The 25,636-nt window shown below is 44.8% G+C and overlaps 1 protein-coding gene across 4 annotated transcripts; it reads right to left on the bottom strand.

The window, feature by feature from the left end:
• tpd52l1 (tpd52 like 1) lies at positions 1 to 25,320 on the bottom strand. Of its 4 annotated transcripts, none has more exons than XM_062550568.1 (8): positions 25,181 to 25,320; positions 15,321 to 15,436; positions 11,738 to 11,886; positions 5,410 to 5,511; positions 2,996 to 3,010; positions 1,999 to 2,037; positions 1,442 to 1,502; positions 1 to 1,152 (listed from the first exon to the last, which is right to left on the bottom strand). In XM_062550568.1, exons 1-8 carry the CDS (start codon positions 25,197 to 25,199, stop codon positions 1,024 to 1,026), a joined length of 630 nt encoding a protein of 209 aa, XP_062406552.1. In that variant the 5' UTR covers positions 25,200 to 25,320; the 3' UTR covers positions 1 to 1,023. The 4 variants fall into 4 exon arrangements, with proteins under 4 accessions (XP_062406552.1, XP_062406555.1, XP_062406553.1 ...); XM_062550571.1 differs by lacking the exon at positions 25,181 to 25,320 and adding an exon at positions 23,523 to 23,534; XM_062550569.1 differs by lacking the exon at positions 2,996 to 3,010.
• Positions 25,321 to 25,636: the final 316 nt, after the last annotated feature.

Below are 25,636 nucleotides of genomic sequence, written 5' to 3'. Positions count from 1 at the left end.
TTAGTTGCATTATTATTTATTTAATCATAACAAGTCTTTTGAACTAGAATATATGAAGTCCAAAACTTGATAAACATTAGCAGGGACATATTTTAGTTTACAAAAACAAGAAGAAAAAAAAACTTCCATTGTAAAAGTTTAAGTGTGTCACTTATTATTACATAACCTTAACTTTCAGAATTGCTTGAGAAAACAGCAGAAAACTCAAGTCAATACATAAACACAACCATTCACTCAAGCCAGTACACACACACACACACACACATTCTCTCAAACAATTTTAAGTAAAGGGATGTAACGGTTTCTGTCCACTTATTTGAATCACATTTTACAATAATGGAAAACCTAGGGCACTTTATAACAGCTGCTTAGCTGGGGAATGCTAACTGAATTTGGACCGTGAGCTTCTTGATGTGTGCGCACCACCAGAAGAGCCTGGAGGTGAGAGCTTGGGTGCAGTTTGGTGCACAGAGATGAAACAATGTGATTTTGTGGTTGACAAATCGCTTGTTATTCAAGTACATTTGGTCTTGGTCCTCATCTTATAGTGCAGTTTAATGTTATTGTGTATGCCATTTCAAGTATTAGAAATATGAAACATCGTATGCCACATCTGTTGTTTTGTTGAAAAGTATCTGACGATGTTCTGACAAAGGAAGTCTGCAAATAAGCCTTAATCTTGAGAAAATATACTTAAAAACATTGTTTGAATCAAATCTAATTAGTACAAATTTTGCTTTACTGGATCAACTTACTTCAGATAGAAAAAAAGCATTCAGAGTTGTCCATGAACAGTGATAGATACAAGCTGCTTACAGCAATACAATCTCTTCTCTGACATGTACCATGGAAACAGGCGTGGCTGGCAGGTAACGTTATACTGTGTGTTTGCAGTCTGGGTCTTAAAGACCTCCTGTAGTGGTTTTCTGTCCCTGGCCTGCTGTGGGACCTCCTAGCCAGAGAGGGCGGCAGAGTGCCGTCGGGTCTGAAGGAAAGGGCGATGGAAGTGGTGGTGGGGTCACTCTAGCAGGGGTGTTCAGTGCTCTCGCTCAGGGTGTTGGTGGGTGTGTCCTGGGAACTTGCGTTCGCAGCAGAGGAGAGGACCTCCTCGAAGTTGCCCCCTCCACCACCGGCTCCGGGACCCACCTTGGACTATACACACACACAGAGAGAGAGAGAGAGAGAGAGAGAAGCAAAGATGCATAAATGAGAATATGAGAAGAATCTAGAGTAGTTTGTTCAATAAAAAGCATTGAAGATAAGAGGTGTGATGAACTACAGTTGTTGCTTGCACTGATACCAAAGTGGAGCGCCAAAAAGGAAGCCGATAAATAATTAACAACACGCAAATGCCTCTTTCCACATTTAAAGGATGACTTCAATGGTCTCCACTTCCCGGCAGAGCCGCGATCAATACAGCTACATGGACGTCTCACGTTACCTTGATGGTGGTAACAGTATTCTCCACCTTCTCTTCGAAAGATCTGAAACTAGGCGAATTCCTGTCGGGAGAGGAAATGATTTAGTCAAAATGTAAAATTGATTTAAATCTGGAACCAAATACAACTGTACAGTACAGTCATTTACGGTCTTAAAAAATGCAAATCTTGAAAACAAAAGAAAAACAAAAACATCTCAATCTGGATCTGTTTTTAACATCAGAATAAAAACAGCTGTGTGAGTCTTGGGAGAAATGTCAAACCTGAAAGGTAGGTGTGGAAAAGATAAATCTAGAGGGTCTGAAATGTAACCCAATGCGCTAGCTTCACCTGATTTAAAACCCAGATGATGGAAACGATTTGAAACAGTGTAACAGAACAGGACAAGGCAAGGCAAAGCAAGGGACACAGAGAGATCTAGCAAGTGTGTGTGTGTGTGTGTGTGTGTGTGTGTGTGTGTGTGTGTGTGTGTGTGTTTGTGTGTGTGTGTGTGTGTGTGTGTGTGTGAGAGAGAGGGAAAGAGAGAAAGAGAAGGGCTTAGACACAAAAGCACATTTACCTCATTGCAGGCATACTCATTGAGTGGCGGATAGAGTAGCTGTCCCCAGAGAGCAAGGCCAGACAAGAGAGGAGTTAAGTGATTACACATGGATTCACAGGCAGAGCACAGCACACACACACAGAGACAGGGGATTGGCAAGCTCACTGAAAACAAGTGCTTTGGACATACAGTACACAGATTACATGAGCAGATCCTGTTAAATATATATACCGGTACACATTAGGAATTATATGTTTCCCAAATTTACAATTGCATATATACATTAATGTTAGTAAAGTGTCTGGTGAATTACAAGAGTAAGAAACAGCATAGCAGGAATTGAACAAATATTCATTTTGTTAAATAAATTAAATTAAAATGAACAAAGGAACACCCATATAGTAGACACTGAACACAGAACTAACTGCCAAAGCATAATCTTGGGGTTTGGGGTGACACCACATAACTACACTGCAAAAACAAGTGCTACTAATCTTACAAAGATCAAACATGTAGTTGGTATTGTTCAGTTCAGTATAGACACATAACTAGCACTTTCTCATAATATCATTTGACTTAATTTAAGAAGAGTTTGACTTATTTTTAAGACATCTCTCTTAAGCCTGTGTGTTAACTAACTTTGTCTGCCAGTGCGTTGAGCAAATGTGTCTTGATAGGACTTAACATAAGTCAAATATGTCTTGATAGGACTTATTTACGTAACTTTGTCCAGTTTGGCAACTAAAACAATAGGAGCTATGTAATGTATATGCTATGTCAGTCAGTGGATGTAAATTACAAGGTTCTCAGTATGTGTACAGTATGTGTTATTGGCTCTGTTCAATATACCATATCTCATTAATACTGTGTCCAGATGTGCGAAGCCACCAAGAGATTATCTGGCACTCGATGGTACGCTGATGAAATGCTACTTAGTTCTGTCAATCACACTACTGTATCTCTACACCAGGACGGGAACACACTACTGGGTCCACATAGACAGACAGAGCCTTACCCTAAGGAGTTTGATCTTAAGACGTGCAGAGGGAGATAAGGGATAAAAAAAAAGTGTGTTACTCTTAAGGGGTGGAGACATGTCAAGTAGGTTTACACTTCACATTGGCACACACCCAGTCAAAAGAACACACCAAAAGAGCAATTTTAGTGAAGTAAAGAAGACGGACACAAGCATACGTACACACACACACACACACACACACACACACACACACACACACACACAATAATAGACGGCCACCCAAATGAGGAGTCATTAACAGAGCAGAGAGAACACCCCTCCCATTCCCATACACATTTCCCATTTAAAGGTGAATGCCTCGTTGTCCTGTTTCACAAACAGAATGTCCAAGGGTACATTTTCTGCTTGGACGTTCTGGTACGATGCCCTTCTGACTAGATAGAGATAGTGTTAGACAGAAAGGTCCTAAAGACATACAAAGACCCACTGCAAACACTATTTCTGACACCACTTTTATCTATTTGTACTTAAGTGCTTTTAGCCACTGTTGTGTTAAAATAGTAACTCAACACCTAAGCTATTGGAATGAAAAGCATTAGTTGTCTGCCGACGCCCAATTCAAACAGGACAGAGATGAGCAGCAGCGTTAACGCTCTTGGGCTCATTTAGGCAAAAGCCTCCCACCCATAGCAGATAGAGTGGCGCCATTAAAAATAGAGCTCTAGGAACCCACCCCGGAAACACCCGACTAAATCATTTCTCATCGGAAGAGCCATTGCAGCACAGCAGGATCAGACAAGAGTCTGACTATTTCCATGAAGCGAGAGAGAATTAGTCAGACTCAAAAGAAAGTCCCTTGGAAAGGTAAATGGTGAGCTTTTTTTCTCAAATTTCCTAGATTCCATCATATGTGATTGGCTGATTTAATCCGTAATCATCTTCATGTAAGGGGAGATACAGTACATTAGTGTGACTGGTATCTGAGGTCAGGTAGATGGGCAACTTCAATTCATTATTCTGTCTGTCTGAAGCTAGTAGTATTTACATTGCAAACACTCATGCAAAAGAGCTCCAGCATGCTTTATGATAGGATAGATTCACTCAGAAACACCAACACACACACACACACTACCTTCTTGGATACAGCAACTCCAACAAGCTGAGGCGACACAGAATGACATTTTGAACACTGACAACTCACACACACACACACACACACACACACGTCTAATGAAGAAGGCAGTGAACATAAGCAAACTGTAGTCTCCTGTGCAAACACACACACACACACACACACACACACACACACACACACACACACACACACACACACACACACACACACACACACACACACACACACACACACACACACACACACAATGACATAAGGCACAGTGACATATGGCCTGGTGAGGGGACAGACACATGATGCAGATTGACGTAGTGTTCCACAACCACTCTCACGGAATACTGGTCACTGTCAGTGAGGACACAGGGAACAGCTGTTTCCTACTCTCTCTCCACTCAAGGATGTGTAACAGTGCAAGTCTATGCTAGCCTATGCTAACTGCTACGCAGAGTAATGCGGTCCTGTATTTGACTGGCAAATGATGACATTTAGCATTTCATCAAGGTCTTTATGGGATGGTGCCTGCCTGAACGTGTACCAACAAATGATGACATTCCTGTGCAAATCTTTTTTTTTTTGCAGGCAAGCTTGCTCGTTAATCTGCTGCCGTTGCCACATCTGTTGTACAAGAAGGCTCAAACAAACGAGTACGCAAACAGCTCCTCTCTAAAGTGCACCAGCTTGCCTCGCGCTCTATCCAAGCTGTTCTTCATTACCAGGGCGTACGCAACGCAAGGCCTGATGGGAATGGTAGTTTTTGGAGCGCCGCTGGCCATCTCTGACTCGCGACTTGTTTAGCGTCGTGCTAACTAACTAGCGCCTCAGGAGGCCCTGCTGTGTGTACCACCCACCCAGGCCTGTGTCCAGCCGCTGCCCCTTGAAAGCTGCTTAAATCCTGGCCTTACGTAACACCCAACACCCCTGTCTCTCTCCCGACAGATTGCGTGGGTCAGCGCTGGTCAAGGGTGCCGTAATGAGAGTTACAGCATACAGCCGGCTGGGCGGGAAGGGTATCCACTGCTGTGGATGCTGCGTGTTAGGGTTAGAGCATTAAGTATGACAATAGTGTAACATTAGTATCCTCGTATTAACTGGCATGCACGCAGCTGAGTGGAGTAGTAGAGGCTTCGCAGGACTGCACAGATGGATGAAAGTGAAAGATGGAGTGATGGATAGCTGGATGGAGTGATGGAGTGATGGATAGCTGGATGGAGTGATGGACAGCTCTGTGGCGTGGTGGATGGCTGGATGGAGGGATGGACAGCTCTGTGGAGTGGAAGATAGGTCATGTGAGCAGCTGAAAGAGATGAATTCGTACCTCATGTCTCCAAACTTCCTGGTGATTGCGGAGCCCAGGTTGGTAAATGCTGCCGAGGTCTTCTGTCCAGCTGTGCTCAGTGTTTCAGAGGTCTTCTTGTAACTGTCACACACACACACACATAAAAACAGACACACAGGCACACACACACACACACACACACACACACACACACAAAACTGAGTTAATGATGCTATTAAGGCACAATTATTGAGGTTTGAAAGAGATGCAAAGCCTGTTCTGTTAATTAAAACTTGGGTCAAATATGCAAATTCTCACTGGACCAGAGTAAGCAGCACCATTCAACTCTCATTCTTCACATTCCTTCAACTGTCATCGCAGTGCCTTTTTTGCGTGCGTCATAACACCTTGTTCACCTTGGCGATCACACATACACACACGGGCTATCCACAAACACAAGCTCTCTCCTACAGTACATCTACAGGTCTGGGGACTGGAGGATGACTAAAAAGCAGAGAAGGAGAGAAGGAGAGAGTCCAAACAACTCCAAAACACTTACATTTCATCCACGTCCCTGAGCCAGAGTGAAAGAGAAGAGGTTTGCTTTGATCAGTAGTGCACAGAGTCAAGCGTGCGCATATAAGGGGGCTGTGTCTTGGGACGGAGAGAGGGAGAGACGCGGCTTCTCATTGATTTCACACTTTTTGTTTTCTCATCAAGGGCCTGTCTCTCTTGCGTGTGTGTGTGTGTGTGTGTGTGTGCGTGCTTCGAGCATCTCTTAGCTTTGCACTTGAAATGTGTCCATTGAGACAAAGACAAAGCAATGCAGTAAACACACACACACATGCACACACGCGCACACACACACACACACACACACACACACACACACACACACACACTCTCCAGCCCTTCCCCTCGCGTTGGCCAATGGCTCTGGTCCGAGGGTAAATGAAGCCTCCAAGAGAGACAAGTGCCTTTAAACACCGACCAGTGGTCATCCATCAGGAGCACTTACCCTTGGTCAGACTCCGCTTTAATTAACTTAGGAATGTGCTCTGCCTCACTGTGGAGCCCATGGACAGGACAGAGGCCAGCATGCTTGAACCGAGCCATGGTGTGTCTGATTAGCCCCCATTTGCATTCAGGCATTCGCACGTTAAGATGCACAAGGACACACAAGGCTAGACCAGAACATGTTTTTCTGAATGAGCCGTGTGCTAAAATGCACTTTCAGCTATCTATAGCGTGACTGATGTATAGTATGACTAAGCAAACAAAAACAGAAAAAAACATGCCAATGGTAGTCATTCAACCATTAACCAGAGGTTATAATATGGTTATACAAGTTTTAGAATCCGAAAGTCTAAGCACAGCCCACACGACACCATCATATTACTGTTCAGCGTCTCCCATCAAGCTGTTGGTGTCTAGTCGGCTATAGGGTGTGCTGCACTTTCAGGTCTAGCTGGAGCTCTTTAGAACTATCGACTCGGGTGGCCGCCACCCGATCGCTATGGCCCCCATCACTCCGCGGCCTCCTCGCCATGGCAACCGTGATAAGAGACGTTTTTTGCGGAATGCGGCTCCACTCGTCCTGTGACTCCGCGGTAACCAAATAGCACCGGAGCCACGGAGCAGGAACTGGAGCCACTGAGCCAGTCAAATGACGGACGGGGAGCTGAACTCGGAATGACATCTCGGCTGTAGGTTTCTCAGTTCTGATTTGTGATGGAAAATGTATCTTTATATGTCTGTATCTTTTTTGATGTCTTTAGAATGGATATTGCTACTCTAACTGAACTTTAAAAGTAGGAGTAAACAAACATGTGTTTCCACATATAACAGCACACTAATTCAGGGCTTCTAATTCAGGCACTGTACTGGAATTCAGGTGTGGCCTGGTTGTTTTGGATTTGAAAAAAAAAGATAATTATAACTGTTTTTGATGTATGATGAGCTCAGGCAGAGAAATGTGATTTTGCGTTAAGATTATTTGCAGATAGGAGCTTCCTGAGTTTGCTCAGATGCCAGATCAGATGGAGAAGTCCAAGTGCAGGAAGATGGGCTGGTAAACAGGCAGTGGGGTCAGGGCCCCTCTATGGGTGAACACTGCTGACACAGTCCTGCTACAGCTGCCCCCTCCAGCCCTGCCATTACATAACGCACTCAAGTGAACTCAAACGAAACGGAGGCCAGAAAAAGCCCAGCTGTGGCCCTCTCTCGCCCTCATCTCCGTGCTCTCTCTCTTTCTCTCTCTCCCTGCCTCACCTCCACGCTCTCTCTATCTCTCTCTCCCTCTCCCACTCTAACCTCCACACACTATCTATCTCTCTTTCTCCCTCTCCCTGCCTCATCTCCACGCGCTCTCTATCTCTCTCTCCCTCTCTAACCTCCACACTCTATCTCTCTCTCCCTTTCTCCCTCTCTCTCACCTCTGCTTCCTCTCTCTCTCTCTCTCTCTCACCTCCCGTTCTCTCTCTCTCTCAGTTGTGTGCTCTCCCACATGGTTTCATGTCAGGCTCCTGTGTGCCCTGGGGTCCACACCTCTTCCTTGACTACCCACGCTGCCAATCTCCTGGTGGCTGCTTGTTCTGCACGCTACAAAAACAAACAGCTCCAGCAGCTACGATAAAACAAACATTTCCCTTCTCATAAACATCTAAAATGTCCAATACACAATGGCCAATTACACAATAACATAGGAAGTATTCACTTCCTGCAGTGTGCAGTATTCACTTCCTATGTGAGGTACAGATCAACTAACATGCCTGAATATTTCCAATCCAACAGAGTGTAGGATTGACACATGTGACTTCACGTGAGGTCACAGGGTTGTACTAAGAAGCAAAGCTATTGGGCAGTTAACTTCAGGAGCAACTGCTGATCTCCTTCAAAACACTAGGGGGTTCAACTTCATGTACTTCATTTCTGAGATTCTGATGCGTTTTCAAACCAGAATTGTACATACAGTATGTCAAGGTCAAAAACGTATTGGAGTCTCAGAAATAATCATGTTTGCAGTCGTCTTAAGACGGCTACATACATCAAATCAAATGCCTCTAATAGCTTCTCAATGCAGTGTTCTTTTAGAGATCAGGGGTTACACCCAAAGCTACCTGGGTTGCCTGGGTTACCTCACCTCACAGTCCAGCCCTCTGAACAGAGATGGACGCACTGGCTATGTGGTGTGTTGTATAACCAGACACGAGCTATGAGCAAGCCAGCGAGACACTCTGTCCTTACAACGGACATGGCCTGCTTTCTCTCAGACCATCACCGAATGTGTGTGTGTGTGTGTGTGTGTGTGTGTGTGTGTGTGTGTGTGTGTGTGTGTGTGTGTTGAGTGGACACAAGGCAGAGCCGGCAGGTGCAGAGCTGTGATGATCACAGATCAAGTCTCAGCCCACAGCAGGAAACAAAACAGAAACACCTCCAAGGCCTAATGCAGGGCTGTACGCTAAGCTTTTTCACTAGGAGCACAGGTGCTCCTAAATGAAAAAGTTTAGGAGCACAGAAAAAAATTTAGGAGCACTATGAAATTTCCTTGAAAACCTTCTTGCCTTAAGCAGGATACAGATCATTCACAGCAGTGGCAATCATAGTCTCTGCTCAAACCCTACACACACAGAATATGGCTTGTCTTGTTTCTATTTCATATTTTGAATTCAGAATTTGTATACATTTTGGTATCAATTTATAGCATTTTAGGATCTGCATAATTACTTTATAGCTTAAAATATTCAGTAAACTGAATACTTCATATTGATTACACTGTAATGATATTACAGGGGTGGTGTGTAGGTCTAATTGAGTGCCTGTCACTTTAAGATGTACGTGAACATAATTAGGTTTCATTCGGTTTTAGGAAAAGAGTCAAGCATAGTTCAAGGATACATCATGTTTTCATTAAATAACTTAAATGTTCAAAAAACGAACAAAGGTAAAGACAAATATTTCTGGTGTAATAGAAAAGATGAGTGTCCACTGTCCAGTAACGTTAACTTCTATGATTTAGGTAGCCTACCATGGCATGGCATCGTGAGTTGTCGCTTTTTCCTTGGTCATGTTTAATTGGCTGGGTGCTTAACTTGCTCTACCATGACTCGTCTTGGAGTTTGGTAGGCTATATCTGTTATATCCAATGAGTGACAACCAGAGCTCAAAATAAAACGTTAGGCTACGGTATTCTCCTGATAACGTTAGTGGAATGGAATTAATGTGAATGTAACCTCCATACAAAGACGCAGAGTGGCTATATGATGCGCACATTTGCAATGAAAATGTTCCGCCTTTTTAAAGCAGGTGTAGCCTACACCAAATCGTGGTTAAATCCATCATTTAGACAACAGAATCAGTCGGATTTCTCTCATAGAAGTCAACCAGGCCTATGTCAAATGCAGGCTGGGGTGAAGCTAACACGGTTTCCACACCGTGTTTATCAACCGTGATAGGGCCTAATAATAATATTTGAAATGAACACGGTAATTGTAGGCTATATAGTCAACATTCTTATCATGGTTTGCCGTTTCAACGGTAGGCTAATCGCTACAAAGTCACCAACTGATAACGAACAGATTGAAGAAAAAGAAGAATGGTTTTGGAGTGACATTTCTTGCGTGTGTGAGAGACAGCGAGGTTGATGCTGAAAGCGTGAGTTTCCAGCCAGGAGCGTTAGAGCTATTGTATACAGATGCGCGAAAATTGTACTAGCCTATACTTTGATCCACTTGGTGTGGATTTTTAGGAGCAAAATGCGAATAAAAGGGTTGAATTCAGTACTACTCGCACCTGTGCTCCCATTTCAGATTTTCAATTAGCACTAATATATATTTCCTCGCATTTGCGACGAGGTGCTCGCAGTGTACAGCCCTGGCCTAATGGCTGTTTCATAACAGGGTATTTTTTCCTTTATCTGATAATGTCTACGTGTGTGTGTGTGTGTCTTGGTCTGTCTGTGTGTGTGAGTGTGTGTATGTGTGTCTGCTCTTAGCTCTAAAACAGCAGTGATGGTTTCAAGCCTTTGTCCTTTAAGACGGCCCATTAGTGGCCATAAGGTAACGCTGCATGTGAAATACCACGCAAGCGCGCGCCGCCTGCCTTTGGTGCGTGGGAGATAAAAACGGGAGCCAGGAAGCACAACAAAAAGGTCACCGTCTCCACTAAGGCATAACACACAGATCTGTTTAGTCTTTGACAAGAGCCTCCGCGACGACACACACCACACACACACACACACACACACACACACACACACACACACACACACACACACACACACACACACACACACACACACACACACACACACACACACACACACACACACACACACACACACACACACACACACACACACACACACACACACACACACACACACACACACACACACACACACACACACACAGCGCTGCATGAAATTGACGGACGATGGAATGCGGGGTCAGCTCTCGGCATCTTCGTCAGTCTGCGACTTTGTTAAACGGAGGAGAAGTAATAAGCTTTTGTATGTATGTATAGAAGTCTACTCGGATCGTGGCAATGGAAACCCAGTGCACAACATCAGCATCAATAAACTCTGTGATGATGCTAAGACTGCACTAACAACACTTGAACACTGGCAGTGCAACAGAGTCATGTTCCAAATTGTTGGGGGAAAAAAAAACAAATGCCAGACCCATCTTCCTTGTCCTTTCAAAAACTAGGCCATCGAGATGCCATGGACAAGTGACTTCAATCATGCACAGGACTTGAGGGCACAGATTAAGCAAGCTCAGTGACCTACAAAGCCACTCAGACCACGAGGACACAATAGACATCGCCTGCCGTCCGTCACAAAAAGCCTGAGATGAGGACTCGGTTACAGCTTGCACTCAGCTACAACGTGCCGTGTCGTGTTTGATGTCTGCAACATTAATTCAGTCCGAGGACTTTTGAAGCCTTGAACCTTTTTAGAACCGAGTTCAAATGATGTTGTGCTGCACTGGATAAGTGTATCTCTGTGTTCTCATTGGTGCAGAATTCACACCATCTCAAGACTGAAGAGAGTTCCCTGACATTTTATTACTTTTTTAAGATCAAGAGTCAGTCATCATATGATATTACAAAAGGAGACACAATTAATGAATGCACTGATAAGATATCTAAGGGGAGTGTGACCAGTTTTGTCACTTTCTCTGCAGTTGACCTTGACTGGGTTCAATAACAAGTCGCTGCTTTGGATCAAAGCGTCCTTTATCATACATATTTGCAGAAGTCTGTATTACCACACTAATGTCCAACCCCCCCCCCCCCCCCCCCCCCCGTCTTTTAAAAATGACCTGGTAGGGCCACCGTAGCCCTGCGGGGCGTAGCGGGTACTCACACGGTGGAGGACTGCATGTCGGTCCAGCTGCGGTTGAAGTTGTGGCGGAGCTCACTCAGCGGCGTGATGCCCAGCTTCTGCTTGAGCTCCAGGTGACGCCTCTCCTTGGAGCCCAGCACCTGCCTCAGGGTGGAGATCTCCTCCTCCAGCTGAACAGAGGGACAGAGCCACACAGCACAGGGGGCTTTGGTCAGAGGACACATGCAGGCTTGTTTCTGGAGCTCATTTAGGATTCAATTACCTACTACAACCCCTGGCAAAAAATATGGAATCACCAGTCTTGGAGGATGTTAATCCAGTTGTTTAATTTTTTAGAAAAAAGCCAGATCACAGACATGACACAAAACTAAGTTCATTTGAAATGGCAACTTTCTGGCTTTAGGAAACATTAAAGGAAATCAAGAAAAAAATTAGTTAATCAGTAACAGTTGCTTGTTTTAGACCAGCCAGAGGGGAAAAAAATATGGAATCACTCAATTCCAAGGAAAAAAATATGGAATCATGAAAAACAAATTGACAAAAGAACACTTCAACGCACCACTAGTACTTTGTTGCACCACCTCTGGCTTTTCTAACAGCTTACAGTCTCTGAGGCATGGACTTAATGAGTGACAATCAGTACTCTTCATCAATCTGGCTCCAACTTTCTCTGATTCCAGTTGCCAGATCAGTTTTGCAGGTTGAAGCCTTGGGATGCACCATTTTCTTTAATTCTACTACAGATTTTCAATTGGATTGAGATCCAGACTATTTGCAGGCCATGACATTGACCTTATGTGTCTTTCTTCAAGGAATTCAACAGTTTTTGCTCTATGACAAGATGCATTATCATCTTGAAAAATGATGTAATCATCCCCAAACATCCTTTCAATTGATTGGATAAGAAAAGTGTCCAAAATGTCAATATAAACTTTATATAATAAATAATAATATAAGCATTATTGAAGATGTAACGATCGCCATCTCCCCAATGCCTTTACCTGACATGCAGCCCCATATCATCAATGACCTTGTTTTTTTCAGGCAGTTGTCTTCATTAATCTCATTGAAATGGCACCAAACAAAAGTTCCAGCATCATCACCTTGCCCATTGCAGAAACGCGATTCATCACTGAATATGACTTTCATCTAGTTATATCCACATTCCAATGAGATTTATGAAGACAACTGCCTGAAAAAAACATGCACATTTCCTCAGTCGTTGATGATATGGGGCTGCATGTCAGGTAAAGGCATTGGGGAGACGGCGATCGTTACATCTTCGATAATGCTCAATCCAATTGAAAATCTGTAGGAGAATTTGAAGAAAATGGTGCATCCCAAGGCTCCAACCTGCAAAACTGATCTGGCAACTGGTATCAGAGAAAGTTGGAGCCAGATTGATGAAGAGTACTGATTGTCACTCATTAAGTCCATGCCTCAGAGACTGTAAGCTGTTATAAAAGCCAGAGGTGGTGCAACAAAGTACTAGTGGTGCGTTGAAGTGTTCTTTTGTCAATTTGTTTTTCATGATTCCATATTTTTTTCCTTGGAATTGAGTGATTCCATATTTTTTTCCCCTCTGGCTGGTCTAAAACAAGCAACTGTTACTGATTAACTAATTTTTTTCTTGATTTCCTTTAATGTTTCCTAAAGCCAGAAAGTTGCCATTTCAAATGAACTTAGTTTTGTGTCATGTCTGTGATCTGGCTTTTTTCTAAAAAATTAAACAACTGGATTAACATCCTCCAAGACTGGTGATTCCATATTTTTTGCCAGGGGTTGTACATACCAGCCATATATAGACTACAGTATACAGTATATACAGTATGATACCATTCTAGTGAAATGAAGGGGGGTAGGGCATTTCTGAAGTTCATTTATTATGGTGTGAGTGTGTGTGTGTGTGTGTGTGTGTGTGTGTGTGTGCGTGTGTGTGTGTATTTATCCAAACAGCCACGTTCAGGATTTCTGTTTTGGGGATTACGGATCGGCTCTGAACTAAATTGCCATGTGCACTGGGAGATCGTCCATGTAAAAAGTCTGCTTGGACACAGAAAGGGGTCCTCTGCCAGGTCAGCTTCCTCACTGTAATTAAACATTCATGGGGAGTCATAATGCTCATAATAAATCACCTAAATAATTCAGGGTTATTGAATGTGAGCAGGATTGTTCATTAGGCCTTCCTACTTGTTTCTGCTAAAAACAACTTGGTGTTTACACTGTCCCTAGCACCCTGATAACACACAGTCAGTACTTTAGCCTCCGCTGGTGCAGCCCTCTATTTTTAGCTCTCGCGGATTAGTATGCTAACCCTTTTAATATCAGCCCCAAACAACGCAAACACAGCGCTGCTGCAACGTCTCTTGATGGCCCAGCAGCACAAGAGTGGCCTACAAATCTACCGCCACATTTGGCCTCAGGTGATAGAGAGCTGGGCGCTCACACGCATGGCTGAGTGGAACATCACCACACACACACACACACACACACACACACGGCCAGGAGCCAGCCACCGCGCTGGTCACGTGACCGCCACTCCTCCTGACCAAGAGGAGGAAGTGGATTTGCGAGCACACCCCAGCTCTTCCTATTGATATATGTGTGTATGTGTGTGTGTGTGTGTGTGTGTAGACCCCACAGAGAGAGGGGGAGAAAACCCACAGCACAGTGAGAGAGAGAGGAAGAAAAAAAGAAAGAAAGAAAGAAAGAAAGCAAGAAGAAAAGAGAAAGAGACAGAAAAAAGGAAGGAGAGACCCCACAGCACACACACTGCGCGACCTCTGGACACGGCTGCCCGACCAGGAGAGGCAGAAACGCCCGGAGACCCCACGGAGCCCACACTGAGGCTGAGCTGCTGAGTCACTCGGGCCCGCCGGCTGGACGCTGGACTCTGCTCCTGCTGCCAGTGCCGCTGCTGCCGCTGGACGTTCCGGCTCGTTCCAGGATTTGCATAAGCGTCTAAATCCTCCCCCCCCTCTGTGCCAACCTCCCTCTGCCCTGGTGCGGTAACAGCACAGCAGCCCTGGCGTGGGGACAGTGGGACTGGTGTGTGTTTTCCGCTCATATTTGTTTTTTATATCATCTGCCCACATCCCTCTGGAGGAGAGGGCAAACGGAGGGCAAGCTGGAGTAGTCAGCCAATCACAAGGCACAATCCCTGCATCTGAAGACAAGTTGTTGATATTTCATCTCAACAGCCAATGGAATTCCACTTCTCCCTTCCATGCTCCTAAGTGTTGATTGGTTGGGATGTGTGTGTGTGGCCTGGTGTGAGCTGCTTTGATTCCTTCTCATCTAGAAAGTCAGCATGTGGCACACACGCACACACACGCACGCACACACACACACCACACACCACACGTCACTGCTAGAGGTGGGTGAAAAGCAATTGGCTGAATTTCCCCCAAAAAGTGTATAGTTTTAGAATAGCAGACCGCCCCCCCCCCCTTTAGATAACAAGGATTACACCACAGCAAGCATGGTTGGGAGACTGTGTATGTGTGTGTGTGTGTGTGTGTGTGTGTGTCAGTTACAAGGCTTCTGAAACACTAACCAGTTTGTGAGTGATGATAACTGCTGAAGTGTAGATATGGCCGCTCACCTTGACTAGTTCATTGGTCATCTCCTCTCGCTCCTCATCGGTAACACTGTTGTTGAGGTCCACCTCAGACACCATGTCCTCGTCCACCTCCCGCAGAGGCTCCGTCTCCAAAAGGCCTGGACACAGCGACACAAAGATGGACTCGTGTCAACATTTAGAAGTCATGTTGTGGTTTAAAGTATGTTCTGCTTGGATCCACACAAACACAACACAAATGTCAGGGGGAACGGTCCCCACACACTGGCCAAGCCAAACAATTTGATATAACTCACTAGAAGTATAAGATACGAGACTAAATGCGTCTTGATTTCCTTTGCCGAGAAATGAACTTCAAATTTACAAACGCACCACACTCATCTCACAATGAAGCAATCAGGCTCAGCCTACGGTCTAATTTCCATTGTTGCTGAGGTCAGCAGCTAGAAGGAAACGATGCCACTGAAAAAACGCTCACTGAGACAATTACAGCACTGCACTGTAGTCTGGAGGCTCGGTGGGAGCGACTGTGTCTTCTGGTAAAAAGGAACAAATCAAGGCTAAAGTTCACGTGAAAAGGTGACTCTGCATTCTGTTGTCATGGGAACGACACTACTGCGTGGTGTGCCGTCTTCATCCCTCCATCACCGTGACAACTCTGGCCAGCCACAAACACTTTTAACGACCACCTTTTGTCTGCAATTATCTCCTCTTGGGACTCTCCGGCACTCGGCAGAGGTTTATTTTTACACATTTAATGGAAGGTTTTAGACGAAAGAACGATTCAAAACACCTCCATACTCAAGCGTTTCACCCATTATGGGGAGTTCTTCATATAGATTAGAAAGTTTAAATGTTCGAGAGGACATGAAGACAAAAGACAATTACAACACTTGCCATTTCAATTGGATAACACACTAAATCTTATGTCATAAGGAAAGGAGTAACTTCTAAAGTCAAAATTCTTTATAGATTAGATGTTCGTATTGTGTGAAAAACTTAAGGTACTGTACATGCAATGTCTTGTCTCCTTCTTAGGTTTAACACTGGACACACTGAACATTCCTACATTAGTCTCTTAATCTTGTGATGCATGACATCCAGCTGATATTCTTGACATGGGTCAAGTGAAAATGCTAACCTTAAATCTGTTTAAAAAAGATCTTTCAGACAGATCTTTCAGTCTGTGGTCTTTAGGCCAGCTCCATTGTGTGATTTAGCGGTCCAACCTAACTCAATAAATCGCAGCAAAAAGCTTCGTTATTATGGTCACTTTTACAGAAAAACTGCCGCTTGTAGAGCAGCAGCCTTCGATTTCCCCATTAGAAACAGTTCAGCCTCTTCTCCTCCCTTCCCTTCTCACATGATGCCAGTCTAATCTCGCATCAGTTGAACAGCGATCAACAACTAATCACATTTGCTCTTATCATCCAGCAGAAACCTGATTAGCGGAGAGCCCTCCAGCAGGCCACCCTCCTCCCCAGCAGTACAGGGAGAGAGAGCAGGCGCTACAGCTGGCAGCTCCGCTCCACTCACCAGGCAGCACAGCGGGCCGTGGGGGGCACCACCCACCCACCTTACGCCACCTCACAACACACACTGGGCGCTAAAGGAGCAGTCACGGTCAAGGGTAGAAATTAGGGAGGACAGGGGATGAATTGACAGACACATACAAATACACACACACTCACACTCACACTCACACTCACACTCACACTCACACTCACACTCACACTCACACTCACACTCACACTCACACTCACACTCACACTCACACTCACACTCACACTCACACTCACACTCACACTCACTCACACTCACTCACACTCACACTCACAGACGCACACAGACGCACACACAGACATACGCATACACACGCATACACACACAGTTCAAAACACGTAGTTCGTGATGAGGGGGAGGTGAAGAGAAATTAGGAGGCAGGCTGTGTGCAAAGTGCAGGTCTGTGGGTCTGCCACACTGTGCTCTCTGTGTCCCTTCATTAAAGGGATCCTTGGACCTTGATTCTGATTCTGAAGGACAACCCTGCAGAAGGGAGTCCTTTGCCTGCGATTTTGATTCCAAAAGACAGCCCTACTTCTGTGCTCACACACGAACAGACACACGCACACACACTCACAGACGCACGCACACACACACACACACACACACACTCACAGACGAACACACAGACATACACATACACACACACACACACACAGACGAATAATGAGGGGACCATCTTCCCTTCCCTCCTTGCTGTAGTTGATGACTCACCCCGGCGAGCCAAAGCACACAGAGACTGTGCTGGAATGGCTCATGAATCACAACGTGGGAGACCACTGAGCTCCGGGAGGAAAATGGCCGACTTTGGCACAGCAATGCACAGCCGTCAAACCTCTCAACACCACCCTGCACAGTATCCATCAACAAACCTCTCAACTATATAGAGCAGCATCTATAGTATATACTCAACACCATACACACCATCCATACTCCATACTCAACATCATGTACTGTACAGCATCTATACCAACACCACTAAACTCTCTCAACACCAGGGCTGGTGGTAGTGTAGCCTATAGTGGCTATGTGGCTGGGCTGGGCTAGCATGCAGTAGCCTGAAAAGTGGGTTAAATTCTAACTGCCCCCACTGTGCCCTTGAGCGAGGCACTTAACCCCCAAGTTACTCTGGGGAGAATGGCCCTTATAGTATAGCTGACATATAAGTCAGTTCAGATAAGCGTCTGCTGAATGTATACATGTAAATGAAATGCAAACACCATACACGACATCCAGGTTCTGTACTCTGCTAAACCCCCTGCTTGTTTGCTTTCTGGTTTCGTTTGTCGTTTGCTCTTCTGGCTCAAGTGAAACACAGGAATGTACAGTTCACAGAGCCAACGGTCATTACCTTGGCGGATGATTGGAGTAACGTGGCAGAGGAACTTGTGATGCTGTTTTCCGGGGGGGGGGGGGGATGAGGGGGGGGGGGGGGGGTTGGTGGTTGTTGTTGTTTTTGTTGGTTTGTTTGCTTGCTTGGTAACTCACATTACCCGAACACAACCAAGTTCTTGGGTTTGGCCCAAACGTTGCATCCGACATGCTCACTTCCAGCCACATTTTCATTAAGCCAAATAGGTGCCGCCTTACGGATGGCCACAAACGATCTCATCCATGTGTGCAATGCACTCGTTGATCCTCCCAGCTTGGAAACTGTAAATCCACAGACAACATACTCTTGTGTCCACCAGTAAAATGGCAGCTAATTGGCTTGTTTCTGAAAACGTGGCCGCAAGTGAGCACGTCTGACGTCAATTCTGACCCCCCCTGCTCTCAACCATCACGTAGAGTCGGCCGACCTGGGGTGCCTCTCATGCAGCGTTTAGAATAGAATAGAATAGAATAGAATATATACTTTTTTGATGAGGGAAATTCGTTTCTCTGCATTTAACCCAATTTAACCGAATTAGTGAACACACACAGCACACACACAGTGAGGTGAATCACACACTAACCCAGAGCAGTGAGCTGCCTGCCCAACCAGCGGCGCTCGGGGAGTAGTGAGGGGTTAGGTGCCTTGCTCAAGGGCACTTCAGCCATGGTGGACTGGTCGGGGATCGAACCAGCAACCCTCCGGTTACAAGCCCGAAGCCCTAACCAGTACACCACGGCTGCCCTGTTTATACGTCCTCCCTCGCTCCTCGGGCCTCGATCCTCACTGATCTACATGAAGAAAGATAGAAGAAGGGATAGACTATCCCATTGTTGCCGCCCCATCATTCTTTATGTAGATCAGTGAGGATCGAGGCCCGAGGAGCAAGGGAGGACATATAAACGCTGGATGAGAGGCACCTCTGGAATCACAACTTTTTGCCAGTCCAGGTTTGATGCAGCTATTTTTGACTGTTTGTCATTGGACAAACAAAACATTTCCACTGAGCTTAAGAGTCATGAAATAATTCTGTTCTGTTCTGTGATTGGTCCCCTATCTGAGGGCGGTAGGTCCTCTGCAGTCTGTAATTGTGACAGTCTGACTGGCCAAACATCTTAAATGTTTAAACTGACATAAAACCTACATGGCTAAGTGTCAAATGATGTGCCACTAATACCCATCACTGTGCGATTTTTTACAGCCCAACTTCACTTGAGCTTGACAAAGGAGACGCCCCCCATGAGAAGTAAGCAGCCTCCTTTTCAACAGTGATGAGAGTGATTTTCCATGGAATGGAAATTACATTTTTAAGATTCAACACTACCAGTCCTTGCAGTCTCTCTTTCTTTACTTTGCCCCTAAAAGTTTCCAGTGTTATCCTAAACCCCTGCACATTTTAAATCTCCAAGTCAAATCTCAAAATAAAATCAGGCTTACCTGATGGTGGGCACGGAAGTAAAAATAGGTCCTCTGTCAGTGCACTTATGCAATACTGATCAGATTGTCTCCCCGAAAAAAACATCCACATTACTACATTTAGAGCAGCTTAACCAAGCCAGAGCCTGACAAAGATTCACATTAGTGAGTCATGGCTAATATTAAGCTGCACGATCTAGAGAAGAAAGTGTACCTTCATGATATATAGCCCGGCAGGAACTCATGGAGAGATTGAGTGCATTTGAACGGCCTTGATTACTATACAACTTCACCCACATTTATGATAGTAGTCTATAAACAAACACCAATCGTCCTGTCAGTCTTGCATCTCACACACACACATTCGTCTAGGACCTGAGAGCACATGCGATTACATAATTGCTCCTTTCTGCCTGAGTTCTCCTTCCCGCCAGTAATCTAGAGCCAGGTTGAATGAATGTCTGCAATGTAATCTTTGAGGGTTGAGGAAGTGGGGGCAGGGAAGAGTCCAGAACATCTTCCTTGCCTGACTTAGTCAAATCTTCAGAACTTTTCAAAAATGATTTTGAGGTTGTTTACAGATCAATACATAGCAACACAACAGAGGGGAAATGTGCTGTTGTTGCATCCCAAAGCAGAAGACATCTGGTGTCAGATAGATCAATTGTCGACTAGCCACAAAAAAACATCTTTATAAAATCTTTATGAGCCAAAGTCTTGTGGATGCTATCTGATTGAGCCAATGATTGGTTGTCTAAATCTTTGCGAGCCATAGTCTTGAGGATGCTATCTGATTGAGCCAATGAATGGTTGCCTAAATCAATAACATTGAACAAAGAGTTGTATAAAGTTGAACAAAGGGTTGTATAATGGCTCTGGTATGGGGGTGAGTGTTTGTTTTAAAAGCTAAATCTAATAGTATGGGGTGGTGGCATATGTTACTCTGGCCTTTCCTTATTTAGACCATCGTTGGGCAACCCTTGACATGCCGAACAATCCTCCTCATTGTCCTCACATCTGCATTCCTCTTAGTGCCTTTAAGCCAAGATTCAATGAGCAAACAGCAGGCATGTTGTCTGGTTATTGGCACCGCTATGGAGTATTGTTTTGACTTTGACTCGTCTTACTGCAGATGAGACAGCACTTTTCATTTGCTTTTACACTGATAAGGGTGGAGGGATGGCTTCTGTTTAACTGATTAGCTTTTAATCTCATTAAACAATATCACTCTGCATGTTATGGTGCTGTGTTGAAAAGTGGCTTCTAAAAGTTCATTACACAAGGCCTTATACCCAACAAGCAAACACACACACACACACACAGACACACACACACACAAATACTTAAAAAGGTTAGGTATAATTCCCCAAAAACGTTTCCTGTTACCAAGCAATGCTTTAAGTGTCTACAACTAGGCTAAGCACCATAAACCAGCATGAGAAATGCTCTGAAAAGTTGCAAGAAATTTGGCAAAATCAATGTATAAGCCGTGGCTAATAGTCGGGAAATTACGGTATGTACACTAAATACTGTAACAGCAGTCACAGGATGGCTTGTGTCCACTCCTAGACTGGACACAACCTGGCCTTATGTAAAACGAGGGGACATGCAAGGGTCAGTTGGAGGTGTATGGGCAGGACAGACAGAGGGGAGGGAGAAACTGGCAGTCATGTGAACATCACATTACCCCTTCAACACATGACTTGGTACTCAACTTAAACACACACAGACACACACACAGACACACACACACACACACACACACACACACACACACACACAGCTGAGATTAAAAAAAAAAGGTTATAATAATTGCCAGTATTAAACCCAAAGATAGCCAATTAACTCCCCAACATGTGCAAGCATACGTACAACCAAACCAAACAAGCCAACAAATCTGTAAACCACTGCACACCGCTGCTGTCTTCAGCACTACGAAGACCTTGGACCTTCATTTCAGCATCCCCATCTAAATGCATCAACATGACTTTGAAGTGCAACCAGGCGAATGGTCTCTGAGGGCTTTAGCAGACTCCAATACTCCTCAGAGGAGCAACAGGATCAGGGGAATGACTAGCTGCCTTCAGATGAATCAGATCAAGCAGCGCTCACAAGACCAGCAACAATTAATAGATCAGTTGATTAGTGGCCAACTATTAAATTAATCAACTACCACAGTAATCGCTTAATTGGTTTGTGACATTTGAGAGAAAATACATCAAAATTATCTGATATCAGCCCTCTTGAACTATATTTTCAACTTTACTTATTTCTGACAGTAAACTAAATATCTTTAGTGTGTGAACAAAACGAGGTATCTGAGGACACAATCTTGGGCTTTGGATAACATTGATTTACTTAATTTAACTGCAAAAACAGGTAATCCGATTAATCAAGAAGAAAATTGACAGCTTAATCAACTATGACTATAAACTCACTTGCCCTCCCCATCATTACATCCTTTACTTGTCATTCATCCATCTATCCATTCATCTATTTATCCATTCATCCATCTGCCTATCCATCAATCCATCCATCCATCCATCCATCCATCTACTGTACCTATCCATCCATTGATTCATCTGCTGGCACTCAACACACACTGTATGTTTCTCTTCCCTTAATTTCTAACATTCACATCTCTCTCCTCACCTCTTCTCTCTGTCCCTCTCTCGCTCTCCCTGTCATTTTCTCACCCATACTCCCACCCACACAGGCCTCTCAAAGTCAGCTTTGTGTTTCTAAACTGCTTTCAAGACACCACAGACACCGTTCACAAACGCTCCAGTGTGTTCCGTGTGTGTGTGTGTGTGTGTGTGTGTGTGTGTGTGGTGTGGTAGAGGCTGGTGGTGTGAACAGAGAGTGAGTTAAGCCTCGGTCAGACGCGGATAACGGACAGCTATCACACTCATTCCCTGCATGCTGCCCGGCTCTCTGGTGAATGAGACATTCTATCATCTGCTGTTCAGTTGAGGCCAACGTTTATCCCACGACCAATCCAAGCCGTGTGTGTGTGTGTTTATGTGTCCCTCTTACGTGGAGCCCCACAGACGAAAGCAATCACTGATGTTCAGTCCAAATCTTAGATAAATGTCTAGCTCCCTTCTTATCAGCAGCCTGAAACAATCTCAGAAAACAAACTAAGGGGCAGAAAAAAGGGCTTGCATAATATCTGTGGCGGTTTTGGACACAGCCATTGGTGAAGGCCAGGGAGGACCAGAGCGGTCCCTGACGCCTGCCTGCCAGCCTGACTGTCTCCTCAGACGTAACGCTTGCAGTAAATTGCTCATTCCCCGCTGTGGCATGACCGGTCCACCATGTCCAGTGTTAACGTCCTGTAACAGATCACCGCTGACAGTAACCGAACCTCCCCATGGCCAGCAAATTCCTTTCACAGGGCAAAGGGGGAACGAGATTGCAAACAGGCAAACAAGATAACTCGTTTTTCGGGGTTAAATGAATCAAATCAATCCATTGAAGGATGGGCGGAGGTGGGGGGGTGGGAGGCTGTGTCGACAAAGGCGGGTTCCAGGGACTTAACCCCCCAAACTCCCCCCAACCCAGACCCAATGTCTGAGAGTCCCATTGCGCTGTGCAATGGAGGCATAATCGGGGATTTTCTTCACGGATTATCGGCCTGGATTTATCCCAGAGCTGCCTGCTCTGGCACACGGAGCATTACACACAGAGGCGACATGTCAAAGATGGCCTTCGGGAGAGAGGGCCGCGCGGAGCGTCACACTCTTACGTAACTCTTGGAGAACAAAAACATCACTATAGCGGATGGTGTTGTAGCGTAACCTGCCAATGATACAGTTCATCACCACACAGAGGGAGAGGGGGGAAAACAGAACAGAAACCCAAGATGAACTCACCTGTTCTGAGATGACCACCGTCTTCCGTGGGCAAGCACAAAGGTTAAAGAGAGAGAGATCGGTCAGGGTTTTTCAAACGGGCTAAACCCAGAGAGACCTCTCAACGGTTGAGGTAAAATTTTATTACAAATGAAATAGAAACTGCTTTGAATTCACATCACACAATCTACATAAGGAGTGCCATTTCGGCCTGACTAGATGGACTTTGATGGGCTTTGTTCTGCAGGTGCCTTGGAGAAGCTCCTTATCGTTGCAAAAACAAGAATCAACAGGCAGCAACATACAAGACACTGAAAGAGTTCTAGAACACCATGCAAATGGACAGCTCTTCACACAAAACACTCTAGAAAGATGATAGACATATCCAAAGATTTTAGAGAGTGTGGCACTCTTGAATCTTGGGGCATGGCTGATCGGTGCCTAAGCAATCAACTAGTCTACATGGTTCTCCGCTACACAATCACTCACAGGGAACTACAAGCATTCAGTAAGCCTACTGTGCATGCATACACCAACACAGACAAAAACTGCTGAGCTGCAGAAAACATGCCCCCTCCACTGGGATCAAATCAATGGCTAAGGCCAAGATACATAACAGCATATAAATTGTATATATAATCATAAAAGCCTACTGAATCCTCACATAAAAGCCTAAGCCTACTGAAAACACAAATACATGGCATTCACAACTAAATGGGAGGTGGGATGAGATAAGGGTGGGTGGAGGGGATTTCTAGGCAAGGCAAAGCCTGTCACCTTCAGTGTAGAGATGGAGTGAAAAATTGCTTGGCATAACCCATTCATCGGAGATTGAGGTCTTACCCCATTCCCCAGCCTCAGGACTCAGTACACTAGAGTAGAGCTCTGGGACATTTTGTGTGGAAATGAGATGAGACAAAAAGAAGATTACAAACACACTCAAACTTACTCTCTGGCTCACACACATCCACACACACAGACACACACACAGACACACACACACACACACACACACACACACACACACAATCTGAAATGGCGTGCATGTAAAAGTGATTCAATAATTAAAAGTTAGTGAGATGAAATAGAATCTTCAATGGCGTATGGAACTACAAGCCAAAACCTGTAAATACCTGAGGTCACAAGTTTTCAATTATTTGGAAACCAGTGATCACGTGGGAAGCAGAAATGGGTGACCGCCAGCAAGTCATATGGTTTGCGAAACGGCCAACTGCCAAGCGAACATCCGTTGCAATGGACAGTTGCTTTCCACTGAAGTGGATAATTTGTTTACATGCGTTTAGCGTTCTGCCCATGGAAAAGTTGTCACATGCTCCTTAAATAAACAGGCGACGATGCAGTCCGCTTGGCAAAACGGGTCACGGTTAGCTTTGACCACCTGAAGAGAAATCGGCTACCCATATCGGAAAAGGAATTCCAAGCAAAAATAAACGGCACTTAAAGAAGTACCTGGAATGATGCCATATTTTCCTGTCTAATGAATCAATGAAAGCCTATTATGACTAACACGTGTAAATAAAACCACTTCACTGAGCACATGCATCTCCCTGGCAAGAAACTCGACGGAGTAGCCTCTCGACAGCTGCATTTTATTCATGACTTAAGTTTACTTTTCTAGCATATTAATGATGTGTTGGTTAGTTTAAATGCGCCCTTACCCTGCTGCCGTGGCTCCATGACAACGGTAGGTTACCGTCCCTACCGACAGGTCCAGTACACACACAAGTCCAGAACTTCAGGCACACGGACAGACGGCTCCTCGATCAGCTGTTCAGTGTTCTGTCTCCGCGTCTGCTCTTCAAAATCCTTGTTTACGAGATTACGCGTTTCGACGCTGCCGTCACCGCCTCCATAGGCGGGGCGCTGAGAATGACTCAATATGTCGGATTATTATTCGTGCGGTATAAAGATACTCCATGCAGGAGAAGGAAATTGCGATATATTTATCTAACCATACATTGTTTGACCGTAATATACTCTAACTAAGATATCTCAAAAGATACGATTATTTATTTATTTTTATTCGCGTTATCGTATGTTTATCGTATGTTATCTCCACCTCACATTTACGCATAGGTATTACGCATAGGTATAACGCGTAAGTGTTTTATTTC

Source organism: Sardina pilchardus, chromosome 12 (genome assembly GCF_963854185.1).
Source record: "Sardina pilchardus chromosome 12, fSarPil1.1, whole genome shotgun sequence".
NCBI lineage: Eukaryota > Metazoa > Chordata > Actinopteri > Clupeiformes > Clupeidae > Sardina > Sardina pilchardus.
This window is presented reverse-complemented; position numbering and strand designations above follow the sequence as displayed.

Coding starts and splice junctions, on each gene's coding strand:
- tpd52l1 (XM_062550568.1), bottom strand. Junction 11,887..15,320: donor TGACCAATGAACTAGTCAAG/GTGAGCGGCCAT, acceptor CCCTCTGTTCAG/CTGGAGGAGGAGATCTCCAC. Junction 5,512..11,737: donor GACATGCAGTCCTCCACCGT/GTGAGTACCCGC, acceptor TGTGTGTGACAG/TTACAAGAAGACCTCTGAAA.